Here is a 20,492-nt window from a genome sequence, read left to right as displayed (position 1 = left end):
TTTATTATTATTATTATTATTATTTTTAGCACACTTCCTCTGTTTGTGCTGTTTGACTCTTCTGCCGATGCTCCTTCAGCCTGAACCATCCCACCAGAGCCTCTTCTTCTTCTTCTTCTTCTTCTTCTGCTGCTGCTGCTGCTCCTTCAGCTCCCAGGCTTCTGTCCGCCGCCGGGGGGGAGGGGGCGTGGCCTGCAGCGCTACGTCACTGATGGTTATATAGGCTGCAGCTGTGGCGGCGGGCTCGCGCTGCTGAGACAGGCGGAGCACCGAGGACCGAGCGGCGCGCGCACACGCACGCACACGCACGCACGCGCTCCCCCCAAACAAAGAGAAGCACGCGAGGCAGCGCAGCATCCCACCCTCTCGGCCACTTGCAGAACCGCCCCCCTCCTCCTCCCCCTCCTCCGGTCCCGCTCACACACAACCGGTCCGGTCACAGGCTGCGACGCACACAACCCACGATGACAACCAACGGCGCGGCCAACGGAACCAGCGACATGCTGCAGATCCAGTTCGGGCTGATCAACTGCGGGAACAAGTACCTGACGGCGGAGACGTTCGGCTTCAAGATCAACGCGTCCGCGCCGAGCATGAAGAAGAAGCAGATCTGGACTCTGGAGCAGAGCGGCGACGAGTCCAGCGGGAACGTGTTCCACCTCAAGTCTCACCTGGGCCGGTACATCGCCGCCGACAAGGACGGCAACGTCACCGGAGACAGCGAGAGCCCGGGGCCGGAGTGCCGGTTCGTCATCACCGCGCACGATGACGGCCGCTGGTCGCTGCAGTCCGAGCCGCACGGACGGTACCTGGGCGGCACCGAGGACCGGATCATCTGCTTCGCCCAGACCGCGTCCGTGGCGGAGAAATGGAGCGTGCACATCGCCATGCACCCGCAGGTGAACATCTTCAGCCTGACGCGCAAGCGCTACGCGCACCTGAGCGACAAGGTGGACGAGATCGCCATCGACCGGGACGTGCCGTGGGGGGTGGACTCCATGATCACGCTGGTGTTCCGAGAGCAGCGCTACCACCTGCAGACCTCCGACAACCGCTTCCTGAGGAACGACGGCGCGCTGGTCGCCGCCGCGGACAGGAGCACCGGCTACACGCTGGAGTTCCGCTCCGGGAAGGTGGGCTTCAGGGACTGCAGCGGCCGGTACCTCGCCCCCTCCGGGCCCTCCGGCACCATGAAGTCCGGCAAGAGCGCACGGGTGGGCAAGGATGAGCTGTTCGTGCTGGAGCAGAGCCACCCACAGGTCGTGCTCACCGCCGCCAACGAGAGGAACGTCTCCACCCGGCAAGGTGGGTGCGGGGGTCGTGTGTGTGTGTGTGTGTGTGTGTGTGTGTGTGTGTGTGTGTGTGTGTGTGTGTGTGTGTGTGTGTTTATCTCGTCCCTTGGTAGAGGAAGGGTTAAAGTGATGGAATGTCAGACTGCATCTCCCCTGCAGCCTACACACACACACACACACACACACACACACACACACACACACACACACACACACACTTGTACTTCCATCTTTGTGAGGACACTAATTGACATAATGCATTCCCTAGCCCCTTACCCTAACCTTAACCATCACAACTGAGTGCCTAACCCCTCACTCTGTTAGTAAAATACTTTTTTTGGTCCTTACTATGTAGCAAGTACAAGTGTACACACACACACACAGGACAGTGATGGCCTATATAATCACACGCAACAGGCCTGTGTGTATTCGTACATGCTAAACAATGATGTGTTTGCCCAGAGTCCATCAACAATGTTGAATTGTGGGAAACATCTATGTAGATCTAACCCCCCCCCCTCCCAACACACGTAAAACAACCAGAAAGAAGAGGTGATAACTGAGTACTGGCCACATTAGCTGATGTCTCTCCAGTGAGCTTTACAGACAGCTGCCTTGAACAGAGTGAAACAAAGAAGCAAAGAGTCCTCAGCCCTGGTAACACACACACAGCTCCATGTGCACGTGTGCCAGCATTCAGATGTAAAACAGCCTTGAACTGGCACAAAGCAGAACAACTCCACGGTTAAAGGGAGGGAAGGATACACATGATGCCTTTTAAAAACAGCAACATCGATTAGATACTTTGACTGTGACCTGATTGATCACTACCTTCATTATTTGTCTCATCTCTAACAATCGGTTGTGCTACATCACATCTGGTGAGTTTATTTTCAAGTTTAGTACCCGACAATATACTGAAGCATTTCACCTCACCTAGGACATCCACTGGTGTTCCTGTTGGTCAGAACTTCATCTGAAATGTAAAACATCACCATTGACACTAATGATATACTGAACAGAACCTGAATCATCTTTATTTTACTCTCGCAGCCATTTCAACCCCAAACCAAAACTCCTGAGTATATTTTCTTCCTGCAGCTGTATAATCAACCTGGATAGCAAAGCTGACATTTGAGCCTTTTGTGGGTTTGTCTTCAGACAGACTGGAGGTTGTTCAGAGGTTGACAGACAGACACAGGATATTTGTTGATGCACCTGGCTGATATTTAGTCGTCACCATCTCCAGGCGAGCACACTCCTGACGTGAATATTGCGTCTTACCCTTTGTTTTTGTCAGATTAAATCTGTGTGTGTGTGTGTGTGTGTGTGTGTGAGTGTGTGAGTGAGAGAGGGCTGATTCTGCCCTTGTGTGTCTGGTTTTCAGCTGTTCGAGTGGGCAGAGATATAAGCTTGTCCTCCCCCCGCCTTCTTCCTTCCTTCCCTTTCATCCTCACCCCTGCGTAATTTTTTTTCCACTTCTTCCTCACTATCACCTCCTTTCACCTCCTCCCTCATTGTTCATCCCGTCTTCTTTTCGACATCTCTCTCACCATTTCCTTATGCCTTCCTCTCTCTCCCCCAGCCTCCTCACCCCCTCCCCCCACCCCTCCTCCCTGCAACTCCTGCCTTCGGGCCTGGCTGCTGTGTGTCTGAGGTCATTACCAGTGGCATCCCTCATGCTGAACAGTTGATAGGTGTCTAAATAAAGGACCATCTTTTTGTCTCTCTCTGTTTTTTTTTTTTTTTTTTTTTTTTTTTTTTTTTTTTTTTTTAAATAAACACACCCTCAAACTTCACCAAGAAAGAAACTGAACTGAACTGAAATCTGAGCTCGGAGTGAGCGTGTGAATCATGCTTTTAGAAAAAAAAAATCATCAATGTGCCTTTGGTAGAGGTGAGGAACACTCCAGAGAAGGCTGGGAGACTGTGGCACTGTCTGTAATGAATGATAGGACTATGCTAATTGATGCTCTTCAAGCCTATATTTAGGTTCTGGTCGGGAGGAACACACTGGTGAGAATACCCTGCGGTTTAGTGGTTTTGCTTCCTCTTCTCTGAAAGCATGATTTATCTGTCCTTTCATATTCCTCTCCTGTCTCTCTGTCACACTCTGAGCCTGTTTGCTCTGTCTGCTTTGTTTATCTGTCATATTTATTCACTTTTCTGTCTTTTCTCTGCCAAAGAGGTGCTCAGTCTCTGACACAAAATGGAGGCCAGTTTTGAAGGTGGTTGTCGGACAAAAAGGTTCGTGAGATGGAAACTGTGCTTAACAACTGGCAATTTTAAAGAAATCCATTGGAATTGGATGATGACATCCTCTGTAATGAGAGCATGAATTACACGTTAGTGAACCCCAAGTAACAAAGGGTATTTCTGCCTGTTCCAACATTTTCCTGAATCAGATTATGCCTTTTCATTACAGAGGCTGCAGATCAGTGAAAGCAACATCCTGATCACACAAGCTCGAGTATGACATACGTCCACCATGCAGTACTACATAGAGTAAATTAATCCATCTAGGGTTTATTTCTGCATATACAAATAAAAAGTCCTGGTAGGGTATGTTTTAGCATCTTAAATGGAAAACATTACTAAGTGGCTTCATTTTCTCTACCAATAACAGTGCAGTTTTTCATATTACATCATCGTTGCAGGTGAGCACTGGCCGTCATGTGACTGATCGGGGTTAAAGGTGCCCTGCTGGGTTTTCTTGTGAACAAACAAAAGTTATGTTTACATTCAGCGTTTCTCACCAAACATATATGTGTCTATCCTTGACATGGGATAAACATCTAGAACCCAATTCTTTCCTTATGAAGCATTTGATTTTAAAAGATCTAAACTCTGCATTGTTTATGTCCATGTTTGCTAGCTTGTTGTCTTTTGTTCTTGCCTTTGTTGGTATGTTGCTGCCTTTCTTGGCGTGTTATTGCCTCCATCTGTAGGTCTGGGAAATGGCTGCGGTGTGTCGCATTGCATTGCCCACGTGTATAAACATTGCTCTATAGCACTACTAGTTGCCAAAAACTCCACAGAGCACCTTTTTAAATATAGCGTTGCCTCGTCGGTGTCATTATAAATTTCTTTCCACTTTTGTTTACATTCATTCAGTGACAGTGGGCTTCTCACTCAGTTCATAGTGCCACACTAATCCTTGCCACCATGTAACCTTACATTAAACGATTTAAAAAATCAGCGCTGATATCAGAGGATACCTTGACTTGAGATATTGAATTGGTTATGGGTAAGAAAGTTGTATCAGTGCATCAGAAGTCAGCTCGAAGTCAAATGTCTTGCTCAAGGACACTTGTGTAGGTTTGGGTGACTGAACCCATGTCCTCCCTGCTCTGTCTGCCATCCTGCAGCTTAAAAGTGTCCATAATGAGCAGGAGGCCTGAATCTTTAGAGGAAGACCGCGTTCAACCCGCCAACAACTGGATCATTGTGATGTGGATTAAATGTTGAGTGGAATTAAACTGGCTCCAGATGTTTTCAGGACCGACAGATGCTCGTAGGCCCTCTCTGCAGGGGCTGTTCGCCTCGCAGGCTGTGAGCCAAGATGGTGGTTGAAGTCGGCTGGCTTCCATTAGCGGCCTGAAGGTTTTTGACGTGTGCAAGCTCAAGTGGGTCAGTCCAAAAGCTGCGTTTTCAAATCTAAACTGCTGATTTTGTGACTCACATTTAATTGTTGTTGATGAAGTTTGTGTTCTTAGACGCAGTAAATCCAGTTGAGACATCTTTTGTTAAATGGAGCCATGATATGCTGAGTTTGTTGGGAACTCGGAGAGTTTATGCAATTTAGAGACCTTTCCCATCTATGGCTGAAGCTTTACTATTCACTTTAATACTGCAAAATGTGCAGTTAAGTTCTTTACACTGGTCAGTTTAACTCTGCTGCCACTTTTTAAGGTTTAAAACTTCTCGGATCACGTGTGGTGTTTGCTGTTGTGGATGTCTACATCCCCACACCTCAACAATGGAGTTGGTTAATAAAATATCACTCTAAGAAATAGGAATGATGGCCAGAAGTATAAGAAACACGACCCATGTTGTGAAAAAATAGATTTTATTCGGTCACCCCGTTTGCCCATATGAACCCACCTCATGTAAAAACATCAGTTTAGAGTAGTGCAACTGACCTACATTGGAGTAAATATTAAACTTATATCAAACAACAGTGGATTTAATGTTCCAGACTCATTGCAGTTTATTATGAGTTATGTGTTTGTTGTTGTTGCAAAGAAATCACAAGGAATTTGTTCTGTGATGCTGCCAGAAACCTTTAACTCCTCAGTGTCAGTTACTTAGCTTCTCCATTAACTCGAAAGGAGGCCTCTCATCAGTCAGTTATTTTATTTTTCTTCATGGTACCAGCTGCTTGAAGTGGGATCCTGGGAAACAATGTATAAGTCTATGTAATGTCATGAATTTCAGTCAAACAACAATCCATTGAATTCAGACACATTGAAATATGCAGTTTTGTCATGTAGGGAACGACCAGAAGTAAGTAAAATTTTCCGTCTGACAAATAGCTGAATATTACAGCCTTCCTTCTGTTTCTGCTGTCCTCAGCATTCATGATTGCCACTAGTTTGACCCTGTGCTGCAGCTTGGTTCCTGCTCATAAGATCCACTCTCCTCATGCCTGGTCACAAATTCCCTGAGAGGCTGTTTAACGACCCCTCATATGAACTGAGACACAATTATCAGTCAGTTAGCCTGGAGCTCAATGGCCCATTAAGTGGCCCGTTCTGCTCCTGCACTATGGTGCAAGTAAGACTGAGCTCTGGTTTGTCTTTAGCTAAATGGATGCGAGCCCATCACATCCTGTTGGCTACCAGTGTGACCACTGAGTGCTGACTGCTCTTGGTAACTGATGGTCCTCCAGGCCACTGGCTGCAGGGACCCAGTGGTGAGGTGCCTGAAGTGGAGACGAGAAAACTGCAGGGTTTCATTGTTCTCTCAGCTCTTAACTGTATATTTGGAGTGTGATTCCTGTTGGAACCAGGCTGTTTTTATGTCAGATAGTTACTCAGCTGAATATCCACTGAATTCCTGATATCATCTGACGATATGGCAGTAGGCCCTCAAATGTCTTCTGGCTGCATCCTGTGACTAAGCTCTGCTCTTTTACTAGAAATTGGATTTACAAGACTTGGTATGAATGTATGAAGCTCCTGCAAGTCCTGTAAAACATGGCCAACGCTTTAAAAATGCCAAGAGACTCCGAGAAGGCTTGAGATCAGACATTTAAAGGTTATTTAAACAGTTTGAGACCGTGGGAAATATGTTTATTTGCTTTGTTGCTGAGCATTAAATGGGAAGATTGCTACCACTCACTGTCTGTTCAATATGAAGCTACAGCCAGAAACCAGGTAGCTTAGCTTAGCATAAAGACGGGAAACAGAGGGAAGCGGTTAGCTGGCTCTGCCCCAGTACAAAAACCAAAGTAACTGGTTTTATGTGGGGCTATGTGCTGTGAACAGTGACCTCCAGAAGTTATGTTTCCTTCAAAGTCATTGCCAAGAAATAGTCTCACCCAAAAACCTCTGTAAAAACCACAAATTATTGTTTTTACATCATATTTTTACCTCTGGAAAGAACCAGGCTAACCCCCCCCCCCCCCCCCCCCCCCCCCTCAGTCTTTATACTAAGCTAAGCTAACTGGCCTCTGGCTAAAGCCTCACATTTAGCACACAGATATGGAATTATAATTGATAAAATGTTAAACTGATAACAGCTGACCTTTCGAAAGGTTACAGATGTGGAAACAGCATCTGTGTGCAGATTACAATAGTAATTACAATAGTAATACTCTCTCTGTTTGTGGTTGTTCAGCCTGATTGTTGCTGACTCCAGAACAAGCTCTCAGAAGTGTTGAAAATCAGTCATCATGTCGAATCAGAGGTCAAATCTGGCTCTACATCATGCACTGTAGACAAAAGGAGACAAAAAAATGTGGCTCCATGTTGTGTCTGGCCACGATTCAGTCCTGACACCCTTTTCTGTATCCTTCACCCCCCCACTGGCAGGAAATGAGACATGAGACACACAGCTCCGACCTTGGCCTGAGTGTGTGTGTGTGTGTGTGTGTGTGTGTGTGTGTGTGTGTGTGTGTGTGTGTGTGTGTGTGTGTGTGTGTGTGTGTGTGTGTGTGTGTGTGTGTGTGTGTGTGTGTGTGTGTGTGTGTGTGTGTGTGTGTGTGTGTGTGTGTGTGTGTGTGTGTGTGTGTGTGTGTGTGTGTGTGCGCGTGCGTGCGTGCGTTAATCTCCTGCAGGGTGAAGGGTGATGAGCACAACCCAGTAGTAAAAAAAAAAAAGAAGGGAAGCTATGAATTCATGCATCCTTGGTAGGGTTCACTGTTTGTGACGTGCTGATGCGTTTATGTGTTTATATGGACGGTCAGTGTGTTGGTATGTTTTCAGTGTCTGTGTGTGTGTTGGTAGCATGCCAGGAGAGCTGCAGAGCACCAGGGAGCCTCTTCTTCTTAATGTTGTCTGCTTTATTATAAGTTAGGCTTCAGCTGGTCTCCAGTGTGTCATCCTGCTCTGGGTGTGTCACCACATTAATGCCCTCGAACTCACAGTCCAACTGTACTTCAGTCGATTTTTGCAACACAATGAACACAGACTGGGCTTCAGATCAATTTACCAAAAGATTTGGGTCATCCCCGGGCACAATGCTGTATCTGACCTCGTTTTTTATGTTTTTTTAGGAACTGGGATGTTAATGTGGTGTGTGTTTTCTAGTTTGTGTATACTGTGTGAGCAGTGGTGTTTCAGTCAGCATCGTGCTCGGTGTGTAGGCTGGCTGGCCTGCTGTACTCTGTGCGTGTGTGTGTTTGGATCAGAACAAAGGCCGATGATCTGGCTCCCTGTTTGTGCCCCAGCTGGTCGCCTCCTCAGTCAGGCCTGCTGAACAATAGGAGACACACACACAAACACACACACACACAATTGCACTTGATACAATTGCGTGCGTTCACAGCAGACCTCTGGTGCTGGCTCACAGTAACCGAGGCCAACAAGCTGTGCCTGCCGCCATCAGGCTGAATGTGGTGGGCGGGGTGGACAGAAAGATAGAGGGGTTGTTTTCAAGAGCACGAGTGTGTGTTTGTTGTTGGGCTGTGGTGCGGTCTGGGAGGATTCTGCATGTGTGGTCACTTCTTTTGGTGTTGTTAGCTAAAGTGTACAGACCCTCCTCCTCCTCCTCCATTAGCCCTGTGAGCTTCACACACTGATCAGAAGAGACGTATCTGGTTATAAAATAAACTCACACAGGTACAGAGACTCACACCAACCCTGACAGGCAGCCTCGGCCTCTCTCCGAGTCACGGCTGAAGCTCCACGGGGCTCAGGGCCAGTGTTTTGTCTCCGTCAGTCTTGTATTTTTACTTTGTGTGTGTGTTTACCCACCAGTGTTGTTCTGTCCTTGTGATAGCTCGTGACCAGTTTCAAGGTGTGTGTATGTGTGGAAAGATGAGGCACTAAGCTTTTGACTATAGTGAAAAGAGCAGAACACTTCCTCCTGATACAGCAGACCGACGAGACAAACATCGTCCTATATCCTCCAAGACATTTAGGTTTGTAAATGTTATGAACAAGAATAAAAACCCCTTTGATGGCACCTGAGTGTCTGGCCTACATAAATTCAAATTTCTGGTGAATAATTTATTCAAACCATCTCAGTGCTGAAGTGACTAGTGTTACATACAGTATGCCATGTAAACTGTGCATTTTGTTAGTTTCCTGGTCTTTTATACAATAAAATTAACTTTTTTTTCCTTTTTTTTTTTTTACTCCATGCTGAGAGTGAGAGAGAGACTAACGGGATGATGATGGACTTAAACCAGTATAGATTTTTTATTTATTTTTAATTTATTCATACCTAATAAGATTTTAGATTTTTGATTTATGTAAACAAAAAAAGTTATTTTATGAGTACATTTTGGTGGTTCCTCACTTGATATTTTTAGACTGAGCTTTACTCTCTTTCATACTCAGTATCTTTTAAATCGGACAGTTTCTTGTCAGAAATGTTGAGTGTTTAATTTAAATGAATTATTTTGAGTGTTCAGTGTGAGTGTGACAAATGGAGCTTCAGTTGTTGAAGTTATTTAGTTCGTAGCTCTGAGTGTGTCAGGGATACACAAGATCCCTTAATAAATTATTTTCTGAAAAAAAAAAAAAAAAAAAAAAACCACAAAAAACAAAAACAAACAAAATTAGAAAAAAATTACAAAAGGAACACATTTGGAAATATGCTTATTTGCTTTCTTGCTAAGAGTTAGATGTGAAGACTGTTACTGTTTTCATATATCTGTACAGTATGAAGTTATGTCTAGCAGCTGTAGCTAGGCAAACTGATTTTGTTACTGTTTGGACAGAGCCAGGCTGGCTGTTTACCCCTGTTTCCAGTCTTTGTGCTAAGCTAAGCTAACTGGGAGCTAACTGTAGCTTCATATGTAATGTACTGAGAGTGGTATCAATCTTTTCATTAACTCTCTGCAAGAGCGTGAATCAGAATCAGGATTAGGGATATTCCCAAGTATGTTTTCAAGTAGGTTTTCACATACAAAGAATTAGCTGTGGTGTTTTGGTGCCTAACGATAAACATAAAAGAAAAAATATAAAGTAAGATAAAACAAAGCAAGTACTTCAGGTCAGACATCTTAAATATAAATAGAATAATGTAACAATAAAATATTTACAATAAGAATATGAAAAATATTATATAAATATAATACATTAGAGTCAATCAATTTCCCAAAATGTCAAAAATAATCCTTTAATAAAACAAAGAAAAACAAATCATGTCAGTCATTATCTCTGTAAATTGGCTATTTCAGGTCCAGGAGTTTTTTAAATGGATGTCTTTTAAATATGTGGCAGAGCATTTTTGAACATTTTGGCATTTTTGAATTGTCTCCTGCACTTGATTTTTTTATTTTTATTTTATTTTTTCAGATATAGGCTAAATGTTCAAAATACTAAGTCATGCTGTTGATTTTGTCATTCAAAAAGTCCCAGTCCTTGATTAACAAACTGATAATACTGTGGCTCCCTCATATCTCTCAGGAATAGGATAATAAATTTCACATCAGGTGATTTTTCCTGAGACTGTAGCATTTTGGAACGAGCCCATTCGTGCTGTAGGTGAGTCAGTAACTCCTCGTGGGTAGAGGCATCCAGCAGATGGTTATTCTCCCTCTGCACTGCCACAGTGATAAATGGTCTTTCCTGTGCTACTGTACTGAGTGTATGTGTTGGCTGAACAAAAGGCAGTGAGGATTAGAGGAGTCTGATGATGGTGTAGGCAAGCCGAGTCTGACCCTCTTTTCGCCTCGTCCCCCCCCCCCCCCCCCCCCCCCCCCCCTTCTCCGCCTCTAATGTGTTCCTTAAAACCTCCTTGTCTGTTGCAGCTAAACTTGCATTTCATCTTCCACACCCCCCACCCCACCCCCAGCCCCACCCTCTCCCCACCATGTGGTTCCCATTAGTCAGTTATATTTTCCTTCTCAATCATCTGTGTGTGTGCGTGCGTGCGTGCGTGCGTGCGTGCGTGTGTGTGTGTGTGTGTGTGTGTGTATGCATGCACTCATGTGTGGCCCCACATATTTCTGCAGAAACTCAATCTGTCCGCAGAGGCCAGAGTTCCTAGGTTGACTTTAGCGCTTTTTGGGTTTTTTTTTGTTTTTTTTTGTCCTGAAAAAAAAATGTGAGCAGTAATTTCTCGCGCGACTCTCACTTTATGTAATACTTTCTGTGGAAACACAGGCTTGTCTAGTCTTCATTATGTTTACTATTAAGCACACATTTGGCTTCAGTTGGGCACAAATGGTGTACAGCTTGTAATGGGACACCTTGTGTGAAGGGAAAAGCAGTCATGGAGTACTGTTAGGGACTGTATGAAAACTATTAGATTGGGGAGTGGGGCTGAACCTTATTTTGTCTTTGTAAACTTTTTTAACCACAAGAATTGTTAATATTTCCTTCTCTTGATATAGAAAAAAAATCAGTACCCTACATGTCAAAATTATACAACAGTATTGAATTGGCTCAACTAATCTTAACATTAGTGTGCATTGTGGGTAATGTAGGTGCCAGGCTTTGACAAAGAAGAGGAATGTATGTAATAAGAAAATACTGCTGCATCAATTTCAAAACAAAAATAAATCAGACAGTGACAGTGTTATAGAAGTGCAGTGCTAAATTAAGCAACAAAAAAATGGAAGCTGTCCTCAATTTAAACCACAATATCTCAATGGAACAATAATTTTCATGTAGCCACCAAACGAAAATTACAAATTAACAATCGTCAAATTAAGAGCAAACATAAGAAAATGTCTTCATTCTGTCAATCTTTTTTTTTTTAATAAAGAGCTGGTAAGAGAGCAGTAATTATTGCCACTGAAACATGAGTGAAATGTTGCTGCAATTAAATTTATAGGCTAATGTTATGCCATATTTAGCATTATTCTTTTCGCCTTTTGTGAATGTGGGAAAGACTGTTAGTAGAGATAGTGTTTAATCACATGCTGTATATCCATGGAGACCCAGTGCATTCTTTGTGTTTCTCAAAACTGAGATATTGGTCCTACGAGCTTATTTTTTCATTGAGATTAAAAATCAGAAACTGTATTGCTGGTAAAATGTAGCTTCATGACCCATTGTCCATGCGAAAGCCATCATTTATAACTATTAAGCCCTTTATTTTCTCAGAATCATTTTACAATAGACCTCACTACAATAGGTGAAATAATGTAAATCTGGGGTGAGAAAACAAAAGACCATACGCTACCATCCCAGACAATTTACCCTCCCTTCCCTCCCTAATTTTCATACAATCCCTTACTAGATATCATTTTTAATCAGAAGACCCACTTCCAATTTTGACAATCATGATGATGTATTTCTTTATTAAGAAGCTTATTTAGAGCAGATTTTCCCTTATAATGTATTCAGTGTTACCAGTGGAGCCAGTGGTGAGGCTGTAAGAGAACAAGAAACATGGAAAAAATGGGAAGGAGGAGGGGGGAGGGTGTCACACATGAGAAGGGAGATGGATAGGGAGGGAGCACATGAGCATGTTGGTTTGTTTTCTCAAACACGTCGTTGTTTCTCTGTCTCCTTCTCTCTCTTGCTCTGCACACATTTACACAGTGCTCCAACAGACAGTCCATCTCTCTCTGTCCAGCCATCAGGCTGTAAGTCCATCCATGCCATGACTTCATCATACATAATAGCTCGCATTGTGCTCCATGAGCTGTGCGTGTGTGTGAGGGGAGTGGTACACTGGGGGGTTGTGTGTGTGTGTGTGTGTGTGTGTGTTTATCCTATAGTTGACTGATGTTTGTTTACCTCTTTGTTGCTCTTAAGTGCCTGAGTGGGGTTGATGTGGAATTAATGAGGTCTGCTGTTCTATACATATACAGTGTGGTGTATTGAAACACATACACACACACACACACACACACACACACACACACACACACACACACACACACACACACACACACACACACACACACACACACACACTGTCTAGACTACAGATTCAAAGTATCTCTAAAGTTGCAGATTTTTCCCTCATTAGGTAGTAACGTTATCTGTTATCTGGTGTTATTATTTGATTAATAAACTAAATGTAGACACTTCCAGATGTCTACAAATTGTTTGTATCGTTCAGAAAACAGTCCAATTTTCAATAATATGATAGAAAAGAAGATGTTGGTTGTTTCACATTTTCACATTTTTGTCCTGACTGTAAAATCTTGACAAGTATTGGATTGATTTGGATTAAATTTAATACACACATTCATGGTCTCCAGAGGATGAAAGCTACTGGCTGTGGTCATGTAAATTTGAAACTTTTCATACTATAGATACTTTGGTTTATAAACAAACACCTGCCAAACTTAAGACATTAGCATCAACATCATTTCAGTTTCTCTGAGTTTGGCCGTTGCAGTAAATGGACAAATATTGGGGAATACATGTGTGTCAGCTCTGTTTTTCTCCTGCTGGTCTGATATCAATCCCACATTTCTTTATGCTTTTATTAGTGGACAAATCTAACCCCATATTAGTCTTGATTAAATGACTAATTTACTATCAAAATTGTTGTGGATTAATTTTGATAATCGCTAAAAGCTGCTGTCTACAGTCATCGTCAATGCCAGTGATTCTTGTGGCTTTGTGCTCTTTTTTTATCCAGTGTTTTGTGACCGTCCATCATGTTGACTAATCCTTTGAACTATAACAGGGTCTGTCCGTACAGATGTGTGTGTGGGTGTGTGGGTGTGTGTGCAGCTGTGTGAAATCCTTCACTAATCCAAGCCGTCTGATGTTGCTCACTTAGTGTGTCTGATCCTGACCAGAAGGTGTGTGTGTGTGTGTGTGTGTGTGTGTGTGTGTGTGTGTGTGTGTGTGTCTGCATCTGGACTGTTGGTTGTTAATGGTCATCTTCTGTGGCTATTTGCAGCCTCCACATGTGTGCTGGACTCATGAACAACTCACCAGTTGGTATTTTAACGACGTATTTTAACCTGCTCTCCAACTGCCTGACCCCACCCAGGTATGGACCTGTCAGCCAATCAGGATGAGGAAGGTGACCAGGAGGTGTTCCAGGTGGAGATTTGCCGCGAAAACAGGAAGTGTGCTTTTCGGACTGCTGCTGGGAAATACTGGACCCTCACTGCTAACGGCGGCCTGCAGTGCACCGCCTCCACCAAGTAAGAATCACACACAGGAAGATACACATCTGTAATCTGTCTGCTCCAGTCTGTCTGTTCAGTCCCCTTTACAGAGCCTGTGTGTGTGTGCGCGCGCATCAATCACAGACAACCTGATACTGGTCTGTCACAGCTCTTAGTCTGTAGTCCTGTTCTGTAATTTGAGCCGTGCCATGATTTAAGAGTTTTGTGTGTATTGTATGGTGTGTGTCGGGTGGTGGGGGGTGGATGACGTGTGTGTGGGTGTTGAGGTGTGAGTGATCTTATGTCATGGCAGTGGCATGTTCTGGGAGATTAAGTGTGGTTGTGTGAAAGCTCAACCTGTAGGGAGTAATTCTCCTTTATGTGCAGTGGTTCTGTCCAGCCTGAGTGCTGGCTGTTAACCCCTGACCTTTTGACCTTTGACCCTGTGCTCCTGGTTGATTTCCCTGTGAGCCCCAAGATGGATACATGAGCAGAAGCTGAAGCAACTTTCATAGAGACTACTCTTGTCATCCTTGAGTAATGAGTAAAGTGTTTGGTTCCTTTTTATTTGTGTCAAAAATTACCTTTTATTTTGAAAATGTCAGTGTTTCTTAATGCAAAGATGAGTACAGTTCAAAAGAAGCTGCAGATGTAGAGCCGTGAAGCACATTTATATCCACAGAGCACAACACTAATCCGATCCAGTATCAGATCAGAAGACGCATGTGTCCTGAGTTAACTCGGAGGCTGACGCTCCTCCGTTTTTTTTTGTTTTTTTTTTTAAGATTAAACAGAGCAGAGATGGTCGTCGACACTGAGGGGTCACACTGCAGAGTGCTCTGCAGGACGTTCACCAGATTTCTCCATCGCATTCTTGAGCTTTGACTCGGTTCCCTCCTCCCAGATTAGACCACAAAAATGTTCTCTATCACCAAGTCCTCTTGTGGTTTTGGGAAAACATTCAGGAGAATGTTTCAGAGCTTCTCTAATAAAAAAGTAGTGAGGAAAAAGTGAGTTTTTATGCAGGAATGTCAAAGCTACGGTAGAAAATAAAACCTGACTCTCTGCCAAGTGAAAGGATTTAACAAGTTGCTTTATTCAAATTAATCAAAGACTACAAGCTTATCCCTTTACCCTGAGCCTGCGTATCCAGTTACCCAACAATTACTTAAGCTTCTGATAAAACAGCTGGGTGTAGATTTCTGAGCAACAGGAGATCTAAATGTGAATATGTGTTTACACCTGACACTCAAACAAGGTGCCACTGGATGCCTAACTGCCATGTAAATTTAATTATCCTTCTTACCTGTCACGCCTTTACTTTCTCTCTCTCTCTGTAGGTCAGCTAATTGCTACTTTGACATTGAGTGGCGTGGGAAGAGGCTGACTCTCCGGGCCGCTAATGGGAAATATGTTGCCGCCAAGAAAAACGGCCAGTTAGCAGCCACCATCGACTCTGCAGGTCAGTGTGATGTGTTGATCCAGTTGCTCAGAAAGTGACACGTCGCTAAGTGATTTACTTTTCAGCAGTGACGGGCGGGAATTTCAGCACAGTAAAAGAAATGAAATCATGGCTGTTCCAGTTGCTTGTGGGCTTCAAAGGCCGCAGCACTTCTGAGGGTTGGTTTTGTAACAGCTGAAGATAGCTGTTTACTCCTTTGGGATTTAGCTTTGTTGCAATCTTTGTTCTTTTTCTGTGCTTTAGCTGTGTTTATTTGATGTTAGTCATGGAGACTGGAAACATAATGAGAAACCCTGTGAGTATGCAGACTCACTGAGGAGGACTGCATCGCCACCGCAAGATATCAAATCAGAAAAGGCATGTTTTTTATTAAATGTGTGCAAAAAATGAAAGCTTCCTAACAATGCTAACCAAAAACAAATCATACCGCAACTGTCATGGACGTGTACGTAAAATGTGTTTATTACCATGCAAAGTTTAGCCCGTGCAGATTGAAATTGTGCCTAATACACTGTACTTTAAACAGCAGTGTGACGTTTTGGAAAATAGGCTCTCTTCTTGGACCTCTTATTGTCTCTGTGCAGTTGCTAGGCAACAAGAGTCTGGCACCTGACCAAGAAAAGGTCAAATAACCTCTGTCATTGTCATCTTTACACTTCGCATGGATCCAAGAAACAAGATATAATGTCATAATTAGTTAGCTTCAGAGGTGCAGGTATTTTGGGTAGAGCCAGGTGAACAGTTTCCACCTGTTTAAAGTCTTAAGCTAACTTAAGCTAAGCTAACCAGCTGTAGCCTCATATTTACCGTATGTACATGCGAGTGGTGTTAATCTTCTGAGAGAACTCTGAGCAAGAAAGTGAATAAATGTGTGTCCAAAAATGTCAAACATTTCTTTAAATAACAATATCTTACTCAGGTTATTACACTGAAGCACACAGATGTATAAGAAAGGAGAAGTGAAGACTTGCGCAGAAGCTGATCATTTGAGCATCTGCATTAATTTCTGCAAGACACAAGCATCAAATCAGTTAAAGTGAGTGTTGTGTGTCTGGGTGTTTGCATTAGGAAATCAAAGCTGAAACTTTGACTTTGTGCTGCAGTTGCTGGTAAGGGCTGCAGAGAGCGTTGAGGTTTCGAACACAAGTTGCTTTGCACAGATTTTTTTAAATGAGATACATCAAAACTAAGCTCACGCAGTGAGCTGCAACCAAATGCACAAGTTGCTCTTGCGGAGCAGTGTTGCTGTTTTGAATGTACAGATTTTGGCATTTTAGAAGAGCCAACGTGTTGGGTAATTAAATGTATTTGAATCAATGCTTTCAGGTTACGTGAAGAAAACGTACTGACATTTATTGATGACTGAAGCTCCACTAAACATGTTGCATCCTTTGCCTGCCTACAGGTGAGACTGAGGAGTTTATCATGAAGCTGATTAACCGTCCAATCATCGTGCTGCGCGGGGAGCACGGCTTCATCGGCTGCAGGAAGGTGACAGGGACGCTGGACTCCAACCGCTCCTCCTACGACTACTTCACTCTGGAGTTCAGAGACGGAGCCTACAGCCTGCAAGGTCAGTTTTCGTTCAGGCTTATTGTGCCGAAGGACACACTGGCTGTAGTTTGACGTAAACTTGCACATGTGCAGCTGCAGTACACAGCCAGCAAATAGCTACTGCTTGTCAGAGCATGTGGAGGGACCTCCTGCAGGCTTACGAGGGATTAAATCATTTATTCTTTAAGGGATTCTCATTATGGAATTACTCATTAATCATGCCTCGGTGCCAAAAAGAGGGATTTCATACGGATGATTTCACTGCTTTTGCATTATGTAATTCAAACAAAGCAAATTTAAGCCAAACCTTTTGTTCCCTCCTTCATTTTCACACCCATCCCCCACCTTTTCGACACTCGATGCCTCCATCACACTCATTTCTCTCCCTCTCTATTCCATTCCTTCCTCCTCTTCTGTTTCCTGCTGCAGACTCGACGGGTAAATACTGGATGGTTGGGAACGAGCAGTCAGTGGTGAGCAGCAGCGACACACCCGTCGACTTCTTCTTTGAGTTCTGCGACTACAACAAGCTGGCTGTGCGCCACGCCGCAGACGGCAAGTACCTGCGCGGCGACCACGCTGGCGTGCTGAAGGCCAACGCTGACGACCTGGAGACCGCCACACTCTGGGAGTACTGAGGGAAGCGGGGGAAACCACTGCAATGGTGGATGCGGTCGCCCACTGCTGCAATGCTGATGAATGAAGTGTAGCGACGCAGCATGGCAGCACTACCCATCCATACATCTGTCTGTCCACCCCCCTCCTCTCCCTCTCCCTCTTCCTCCATTCCTTATATTATTTTCTGTACTTATGACTTTATTTGTTGATAAACTGCACAGAGAGAACAGGAAGGATAGAAGAAGGAGGGAGACACTTCTCTCTATCTCCTGCCTCCCTTTCCTTCCTTTTATCCTTCCTCCCTTTCCCAGCTCTGCTCTGCAGTGCCGACCTTTATCTGTTGCCATAGTTACCGTGGGGCTGTGCACTTTTTCTGCTCCGATCTGGTTCGCTGCTCGACCTGTCACTCACTCCCTCCTTTGCCTTACGATTGGGCCATCCTTCTCCCAGAGTAGAGCAGAGCCACATTTAAAGAGCCCCCTCCTCTCTGAGTTAACCCCTCGTCTCTTCACCTGTCTCTATTGTCTGTGTGAGCAGCACATGGTGGCAGTATTTATGGTGTCTGGTCTGGTCTGGTCTGGTAGAGCCGTTTCTACCTGATCTAATCTTCCAAAACAGACTCACTCCTGGATTAAATCTGCTTCAGATGTTTCCTGCCAGCTGGATGTGAAGGCTTGAGAACATGGCAGGGTTTTTTTTCGTGCAGGTTGGGTCATGTGGAAACTGATTTTCTGCTTGTACCAGGCCAGGCCCAGTATGTTTGTTTTCATGAGCAGGCCTCGTTGCCTGTGTGTGATGACTATGTGATATAACTGGAGTGGATCTTATGATGATAAAGATATCGAACATGATGTAACTGACGGGTTTAACCCCCCTCTCTTCATCTCACCTGTAAAATATTGAAATGTAAACCAGTTTTCCTGTGTTGTTCTCTAGCTGTGTTCTGTTTGGGTGGCAGGGAGTCCGATTTCCTGGACCAAACAGGACGTAGGAAGTTAAACCACTTAAACTTTCCCCCCCTCCACAAGCTAAAACTATTGTCCCAAGAACAATATAAAGAAAATTAAAAAAAATAAAATCGGTGCGGTCACTTATGTTTACTGCACTCACGTCTTACTGGAAAAAAAACACACTTGTTGACACACAGTTGGATTGATTTCTTTTTCTATGTCCAAGGCACAGACATTATCATGGGTAGGAGTACAGTAGGTAGCCATAGCAACTGGAGTGAAATGATTTATAGATCCTTTTTGAAAGCTGCTTTTTGAACCCCTCAACCAAACGTAAACCTCAGCCTTTATCTAGACCAAACCTTTGATACTGGATTAACAAATTATCATCTCACACACAACCAACAAAACTGGAACCTGGTGCTACTAACTAACTCATAACACGTTAAGAAATGTAACCGTCCTGTCTGAGCGGCTCGCACACTGTGTGGACCAGCGGAGGGTGTTTCCTGCTGCGTCTCTGCCCCTGCACTCGAGCCTCGTCATATAACCGAAAGGCCTGTGAGAGTGCCCTCAATGACCTAAATCTGCTTTTTCTTTGGTTGTAATTTCCGTCTTTGAGCAGTGTCACGAGTCTTCACAATGAGATATGACCAAATTTTATTTGTTTTTTTTGGGATGTTTTATGTTCCTGACTCGTTGGTGTTAGGGTTAGCAGTCTCTGAATTTGTCGTCTATTTAACTGAAATGTCTGTTATGCAGTCGTGTAGCACATTGCACCCATGGGTCCTAACCCTCTTTGATTCTCAATCCTTCTGCAGCCTGCTTTCTTCATTAAGCAGCAGTGGTTTTCATCTGATTTTTACAATACAGCGAAGATTATCTTGGCACATGGCCCTGACTTATTGGGCTCTTCCACCCATCATCATCGTCATAATGCATTCCTCTGATGTGGAAATCAGTATGGAAAAACCAGTCATTGTAGCCCCATGAAATGATACATGATTGTAGCCGGCTCTAAACCAAGTCCGTCCTATTTTCTTTCAAAAGTTCTGACCGTTTTTGCATGAAGGGCTGAGAATCTCAAGTGGAAAAAAAAAAGGAGTGGTTATCCTCAGAGAAACCAGCGTCTCCAAGGTAACCAAGACCAAGGCTTAGACAAACGGATGTGGAAGGGTAAACATGTGGTAATGACTGTGCCTTACTCTTGAGTTTTTGGGCAGTAGGAAAAAAAAAAGATTAAAAAAAATTAGGGAAAAAAAGGATTTAAGTCCACATCTTTGCTTTGTATAACTGGAACTTCCTTTTGTATTATTATTTTGTATAATTTTTTCAATATTGTGGAATTAATCTCTCTTGTGCCATTGGTTCACCTGAAATCCAACGACCAATAAAACTGGGATTTGGAACGCTACACGTCTCTGTCATTGTTTTCTTTTGCCCTTAGTTAGTTTCACTTGAACCCTGATATTTTCATTATTCTTCCTATGAAACTTCCAAAAAGGTTTTTATCATTTAAAACAGTACGAAACTTATGATGCACTGCTATCAGCTTTGTTTGCTGAACTGTTGTTGGGCCTGTCAAGCTATCCGTTCTATTATGGCACATATGTAGTTTACAATAACTGTGGCAGATTTACCATCACAATTCTTATTAAGTAATTGAGACAATTAGTCCTTGATTTCAGACGGAGAAAGACAAAGAGTAGGTGTTTCATTTCCAGCTGGATTTTATCAGCTGTAGCTATCTAGCTAATTAAGCTAACACTGTAAAATTGTTCTAAATATGATCTTAATATTATATTATATAAAAGCCTAAATCCAACATATTCCAGGCAATAAGTTAGTATCCTCACCTGTTGTTGATTCATGTAGAAGAGACAGACAAAGCTGAGCTAAAGCCGGACAGTTCAGGG

General features: G+C 43.6%; 1 protein-coding gene across 1 annotated transcript; it reads left to right on the top strand.

Moving 5' to 3' along the window:
* Positions 1–238: 238 nt before the first annotated feature.
* On the top strand, positions 239–19,990 carry fscn1a (fascin actin-bundling protein 1a). Its single transcript, XM_071474265.1, has 5 exons — positions 239–1,305; positions 13,872–14,028; positions 15,333–15,454; positions 16,860–17,027; positions 17,438–19,990. The coding sequence occupies exons 1-5, from the start codon at positions 465–467 to the stop codon at positions 17,644–17,646; spliced, it is 1,497 nt and encodes a 498-aa protein (XP_071330366.1). The 5' UTR covers positions 239–464; the 3' UTR covers positions 17,647–19,990.
* Positions 19,991–20,492: the final 502 nt, after the last annotated feature.

This window comes from Trachinotus anak, unplaced genomic scaffold, assembly GCF_046630095.1.
Source record: "Trachinotus anak isolate AG129_WGS33_773 ecotype Australia unplaced genomic scaffold, CSIRO_AGI_Tana_v1 ptg000003l, whole genome shotgun sequence".
NCBI classification, from domain to species: Eukaryota; Metazoa; Chordata; class Actinopteri; order Carangiformes; family Carangidae; genus Trachinotus; species Trachinotus anak.
The sequence above is the reverse complement of the archived record's forward strand: the minus strand, read 5'-3'. Positions and strand labels throughout refer to the sequence as shown.